General features: G+C 42.9%; 1 protein-coding gene across 1 annotated transcript; it reads right to left on the bottom strand.

The window, feature by feature from the left end:
• Positions 1 to 3,190: 3,190 nt before the first annotated feature.
• Positions 3,191 to 5,556, bottom strand: LOC124649284 (translocon-associated protein subunit beta-like). Its single transcript, XM_047188937.1, has 6 exons — positions 5,387 to 5,556; positions 4,424 to 4,522; positions 4,237 to 4,345; positions 3,879 to 3,950; positions 3,745 to 3,750; positions 3,191 to 3,642 (listed from the first exon to the last, which is right to left on the bottom strand). The coding sequence occupies exons 1-6, from the start codon at positions 5,554 to 5,556 to the stop codon at positions 3,523 to 3,525; spliced, it is 576 nt and encodes a 191-aa protein (XP_047044893.1). The 3' UTR covers positions 3,191 to 3,522.
• Between the last annotated feature and the right edge of the window lie 1,354 nt (positions 5,557 to 6,910).

Below are 6,910 nucleotides of genomic sequence, written 5' to 3' on the forward strand. Positions count from 1 at the left end.
GAAATGTCCGCTAAATTGGTACAAGGGTTACATAAAACATGAAAACGCCAAAGACTATATCTATGCGGAAGTTAAATATGTGCATCACTTCAAACGTTACCGGGTACAAATTCCTCGAGTGAATTGTTCCAGCTTGTTCAATCTGCGCGACCTCGACAAATCTATCATCAGTTGCTACGTTACGTAAGTGATTTATTAATTTCTACCCCATCTCGTTCATTGCTCGCACTATATATATATATATATATATATATTGTCCTAACTATCTTGTTGTGTACGCTATATATTATGCGAGAATGAAGAAGCGGGAAATGCGAATAAGGAACATCCATGATGTTGGGTTCATTGACCCACACATCGTTAATTCATATGTGTTAGAACACCACCCCGCCGACGTGGAGGAAGACCTGTGGCGGTTTATTAGAAAACAGCAAGAGAAAAGTGATATTCTATTTCCTTACCATTTTGGGTGAGTGTTTCTGTCTTGAGCACATTCTCTTTTGTTTACTCCATGCATGGTATGTGGCTAATCGATGAGTTATGCATGATCTGTGCATGTATCGTGTCCGCAGGTTCCACTTGGATTCTTATGGTAATTAAAGTTCGGACCTCCTCGGCTCTCGTCCACGACTCTCCGAATATGGATCCGGCGCTTTGGTGCGACATGAGAAAAATGATGCAAAAGTAATTATTTTCATTCATTTGCGCTCTATATCCATCGGCCTATTTCGTTCATCATTTCCTAATATCAAGTAACTAATTAATAACTCTCTTGTTTATTTAATTTTCTTTGCCTCGTAGGGTTTGGAGACGGTTCGTAGATACCAAGGTCGGTGAATTCAAAAATGAGCTACATTTTAAAATGGCAGATGCGGACGACCGGGGATACTCAGCCACCGGGGACCAATCTATGTGGATACTATGTTTGTGAGAGGATCCGGAGATACCGCAATGAGCGGGACCAGGACGTGTGAGAACAACATCCCGAGGAATAACCTCCGGAAGACGCTTAGTCCGAAGCTCGCTTCCGACCACTTCAAGAGGAACTAGCTGGATGGTTGGCGAGGGAAGTCATCGATCCTAGAGGAGAACACTATTACGATGACGTAGATCTTTATATGCACCGGAATTTGTAACTAACTTGTTCAAAATTGTATATGGTCATCCGATATTGAATATATATTGTATATGGTCATCCGATATTGAATATATATTGTATATTCCTCTTGAATTCTTTTTGGTTCTAATTTCAAATTTGTTTGAAATTGTACATTCATATGCATGTATGTATACAGTAACGTAGAATATGTGAAACTCCTTCAAAATTAAAACCCAAAAGAAATAAAATAATACAAATTAAAAAGAAACCAGATTTAGGGGGAGGGGGGGGGGCTAAACCCTAAACCCCGCGGAGGCCTTTAGTCGCGGTTGGCCAGAAGAACCGCGACTAAAGGTCCTCCGCCCTGGCGCTCGCCTGCGGCCCACGTGGATGGGCCTTTAGTCGCGGTTCGTAAGGAACCGCGACTAAAGGGGGGGGGGCTTTAGTCGCGCTACTTTGGTCGCGGTTGGCCGCCATGACTACATGGCAGTTGCCAACCGCGACCAAAGCCCCTTTTTCCACCAGTGTGAGCCGGCCCGGTCGACTACCGATCAGTCCTTCGCGAGTCGCGATCAAGTCAAACTCCATTTGTACTTTCCTTGGGGACACATCATGTGGCAGGCCATCGAGTCAAACTCCAATATCTGGCGGCCAGACTACTCCCATCTACAATTCAGAACGTGCAGTGTTTTAAAAATACGTCAGGGGCTCCTGGCCATCTACAATAGTATAGTTTAAGAGAAATTTTACGGTGCATCGTACTACATATTTAATATGTAGTATATGGCCAGATCAAACGGTTAAAATTGATTGGGATCGAGCATAGCTTTGTAAATTGTTTTCTATTAGAGTGGAAATGTATGTTATTACCTCCGTTCTAAAATATAAGCTTAGTAAAGAATCGGTGTGTGGATTACGCTTGCACATCACCGGTGCGGCTCCTCCTTACAGACAAGACCAACTAGCCAGATGCAGCAGCTTCGCCGATCGGCACCGTGATAGCATCCTGGCCGTGGGCAAGTAAGAATTATGGTCGATGAGAGGCTTTGGATCCTGATTTTGTTCTTGCATACCCTTGGGAGCATGTTGTTGCAGCCTCCCCCATAATGCGGAAATGGCCTCGCCACCAATCCACCATGGTGTCATCTCTGTGCAGGTCCATGCAACCGTACAAGATTGTAGCCGATGCTTTTGTGGTTTGCATCCCATCGACACATGCAATTGATAGGTTATAAAGTATAGAGTTTTGAGATTGCACCGTGGAGCTTGTCGAAGCTATACTGAGTTCGGGCAAAGGGATGGCTGGGGCAGGGCACTGGTGGAGTGGCGAAGGCGGCGACGGTAGAAGGAAAAGTAAACAACACATGAAATTGCAATTAACCCCTTGAGATTTGAGAAAAACTGGCCGCGAGATTAATACTAGTGAACTACCAAAAATAATCCTATTGATTAAATATACTACACGAATTTGGTTGTAGTATTGCTGATATAATATGGGCCGTTGGATCACAAAAATAAATGAACCAAAAATATTTGAGGCACCGTAGAAGGACTCTAGTTTAAAATTATAATATTGGTCGATGATACTCCCTCCGGTCCGGAGGGAGTAATTTGGACGCATGACAAGCCGGTGTTGTATAACGGCGAGGAGACGAGACGAGACACGAAAGATATCTCACGTGCCAGATCGAACCAGCATCAGACTGTTGCAAAAACAAAACAAAGCGACACACATGATTAAAAAGAAACAAGAGGAATCAACACAAGATACGGAATACATTAAGTACGCAGTAGGATCAATAGTCAAAACACTCATCAGAGTGTGCTTGCCTTTAAGTAGTGCGTCTGTACATAGCTCCATGATGCTCCTGATAGCTTTTACTACAGGGTCCATGATCTTTATTACTACCTCTATTCCATTAATCAAGGGATATTACAAATCTTTGTCAATAGATCCGCCTTATGATATATTTTCTTAAACTAATCATATTGGGAAGTAACATAGAGTAGTAAATGCATACACTAAATGGATAACTGATTGATGATCACCTATCTCACTAGAATGATTGTTGATCACCTATCTCACTAGAATAAAAGAATCATGAACATCAGGTTTTAGCTCAACTCAAACATTACATGACAGCTTACCGGTGCAAGTGTAACTATTAATTGTTGAAAGGAAATCCAATAACGAGACTTAACAGATATGTAAATGATTCAAGCTATATCAAATATATTCTTCTATGTAAATTTAGCCAGTAAGGACTCATCCGAGATGCTCAAGAAAACTACATCGCTGCTATGTTCCTGATTACTTCAGCCATTAGAGCACACTGGGAACAGCTAAATGTTAAAAGGTAGGACCAGTTTGCTTCTTGGGATGAACCAGCTACTACAAAAAAAGAGGTGGCGGATAAACTGCTTCAGCGTCTCTTCTTGCTTCCTTTTGCGGCACCAGATTTCGACGGGCTGGCAACCAGGTAGATGAACGCGCCAACAAAGGAAACAACAGATGCCAGCGGCCCATATTTCCCGACAGCTCTCTGCAGAAAGATGGTTTGTTAGTGTGCGCTAAATGATGTTTCTGCCTTCCTACTTGGATGTAACTAATAAGTGGGTCCATGAAAAGAGTATGACGAAATTACCTTAGCCTGAAAGGTCCAAGTGGCAAAGGTGGATACCGAGAAGTGAAGTGTCAGCACCAAAGATATAGCAATTCAAACATTAGAATCATGAAAGGTTTTAGCTTTGAACTGAATGCAGTGGTATGGCTACTAACCAATTCAAACTTCTGCTGTGGAGGTCTCTCGGCGAGGATATCAAATGGAAGGACGGGCGTCGAGTAGGCCTCCTTGTAAGAGAAAATAAGCTCTTTAAGCTCAGGGAACAGAACATTACAGAATAACAAAGTAGGTAATAATATTAGTATAGTAAGTATTACTAAGTAAAAAGTTCAGCCACTAACTACCGACAATGAACTGCGAATGAGATAACTAGTATATACAGTAACCTATTCTCGCAATATGCCACTTAAGTTCTCTAGTACAAACAAGCTGTCTCTACATGTAACTAATCATATAAATAATCACCAAGTGTGGACCCTACAATGTAAGAAAAACCATGTAGAAGAAGCAAACCTGAAGTGCAGCCTTTGTGGGAACACGGTACTTGATAACCGCAGGAGAACCCTGAAACCTGCCCTGCACCTTGGTCTCCAAGACAAAGTGGTGGGATGCAGTAGAACCGCTGAAAGTACAAAAGGTACATCGTCATGGGTAAACCCTAGAATGGCAATGGAAAGACAATACTAGGGTGTGTACTGACGGCTCAAGCTTTTCCACTATCTTCGATGTGCTTCCAGAGACGAGATCAAATGCTTCCTGTGGCCAAGAGTCATCGTTCAGGCTAACGTCGTAGGCAGTCCTGGGAAATCATAATTCACATTAAGTTTGTGCTGATGCTGATGGAAAATAAAATGAAGGCGTTTGCTTTTTGGTATCACATAAAAGGTAAGGTGCAGACGTAAATTTGTATATGATAATGAGCAGCCCATACAAATGCAACCTCAACACAATTATGGCTTCATAATTATCTAGTATTAAGTGCGGGAAACATATGATGTGGCATACGTCTCAGATACCAATGTTGGTATGCAAGAAACTAATGAAGACCATAAAATGGAGATGCATAGCACTGATATAGACTTTAACTATCTTTTAAAGATTGATTAAAGAAACAGATATCCAAGTATCATACTAGGTCTAACTATCTAGTTGATCTATCCACTCGGCGTGCAATTCCCTCATTTCGGATATTTTTTGAGAAGGGGAAGCCCCAGCCTCCCTCATTTCAGGTACAATTCCAAGTTTCTAACTACCAAGTATAGTTTGACAGATGAATCTACCAATTTTCCACATGATATGAGGACTTGTGTGTGGATATAACAATGTTTGTTAGAATTCACCTAGTATCTAACCACAATCGCCAATTCTTTCAGACGAACAGGGCACGCATGCTCCACCCCAAATTTTTCACTGGATCTGGTAAAAGACGAGCCAGGATTCCCAGCAACGTGCACTCTGTGATCTACACGCCTAAACACAAGTGCAGTTCTGGCTTTGAACACATCCCAGTCACAACATCGATCAAGATTTCAGACAAGACGAACTTGCAACCAAGTGGTAGATGATGTGCGAAACGTAGCCGAAGCGCGAAATCCGTGAGCTAAACCGCGAGATCTGGCCGGCCGGACCAGATCCCGGAGATCGAGGGAGGGAGGGGACTCACGCGGATCCCTGGTTGTAGAGGTCGAGGGTGACGGCGAGGCGCTCGACGCCGGGCCCGGGGCGGGACAGCTTGACGCTCTTGTGCGCCACCACGAACGGCGCGTCCCCCAGCGCGGCGGCGACGAGGGAAAGGAGCACGGCGGCGGCGAGGAGGAGGGATCGTCGCGCCATCGCTTCTTGGGTGGAGGTGGACGATGGGGCCGAGGAATTGTGAAGTACACAAGGTTATTTAGGCCCACTTCTTTTCAGCTTGTGGAGAAGTTTCTTTCCACTACCAACAAGCATGGATCCAAAAAAAAAAAAAAAATATTCTGGCTTATAATTCAAATTTGGCCTAACTAAATTATAATCTGGAGCAAGTTATTCTAGAGAATCTGGTTGGGAGAAGCTTCTCCAAGAAGCCGAAAAGACAACCAGAGATTTTTGGCTCCATGCCCTATATAAACTCTAAAAAGTCTGAAAATATAAGTTTTTAGTTTTTCTTAAAAAACCAAATGTAGCCAATGCTAGATCCCATCAACGTGAAAAATATCAACTTCAAATTCTTTATATTATGAACTACAAAAAACTGAATTTTATCAACTTCAAGTTTGGCACTAGTATGCATATTTTTCAAATCTTCAAATTTTATTAGATTTTCTCATTTTTTTTGTTGCCATAATACAACGAATTTGCAATAGGTTTTCTCAAAATTTGCAAATATGCTTTTTGGATTTTTAAAAATAAAGAGATGGAGCCAAATACACTTTTTGCAACAAATGTAGATTATTTTCACTAATAAAGGGAAATCGAACAATTCAGAGATGTGGACTCCCGCCACAGTGGCAGCCCACGAGCGGGGGCTGACGACGGCGCTTGGGTTTGGCTCATGGCGTCCCTGTACTAGCTCCATCAGATGGGTCAAGCCCTCGGCTGCATCACTGCCCTCATGAGCTCGCCATGTCAACCCGCACCAATCCCCCTGATGAATGTCGACGCATGCGATTGGCTTCAACGCTATCATTGTGTCATCTGCGAAAGCACTAGTTCATCTAGCACTGCCTAGGTGACACATCGCATCAACAACAATTGCGGGGAAACGCGTCGACATTCAGCAAGGATGCGAAATTGGTGCGGGTTTACCAATTGTTCTTTGCAGGACCAGGGTTGTTGAATGGTGTTGACAAGAACAATCTCGAGAATGGAGTGCGAAAGTTGATGAAGATGATGGTTGATGTGTCGAAGAGAGGCTTTGTAAGTCATGATCGTTTCCCGACGATGCTCGAAGATTGAGATGGTGATATTCATGTTTCAAGAAAGTTTGTGGAGAAGAGACTTGGAGGAAAATTCCGATGGTTCTCGATCTTAGTTTCGTTATACACTCGTGGTACTTGGCTTTAGTTTTCCCGAGTCCTAGTGGTAGTAGGTTTTTGCGTTGCAGGGATGTTCGAGATCGAACACTCTCATCAGGTTTCCTACTGCTGTTCTAGCTCGATATCCCTTCTTTTCTTCTATCCCTTTAATTGTTGTTGTAAAAAGTACCTTT

The sequence above is a fragment of the Lolium rigidum genome, chromosome 4, assembly GCF_022539505.1.
Source record: "Lolium rigidum isolate FL_2022 chromosome 4, APGP_CSIRO_Lrig_0.1, whole genome shotgun sequence".
Classification (NCBI taxonomy): domain Eukaryota; kingdom Viridiplantae; phylum Streptophyta; class Magnoliopsida; order Poales; family Poaceae; genus Lolium; species Lolium rigidum.

Bases quoted from the DNA above. Each gene is read 5' to 3' on its own strand.
- LOC124649284 (XM_047188937.1), bottom strand. From the start codon at position 5,556: ATGGCGCGACGATCCCTCCTCCTCGCCGCCGCCGTGCTCCTTTCCCTC. The intron at 4,523-5,386 runs GTGAGTCCCCTC...ATGATTTCCCAG, and splicing joins CTCTACAACCAGGGATCCGC to GACTGCCTACGACGTTAGCC. The intron at 3,951-4,236 runs GTTTGCTTCTTC...TTCTCTTACAAG, and splicing joins CCACAAAGGCTGCACTTCAG to GAGGCCTACTCGACGCCCGT.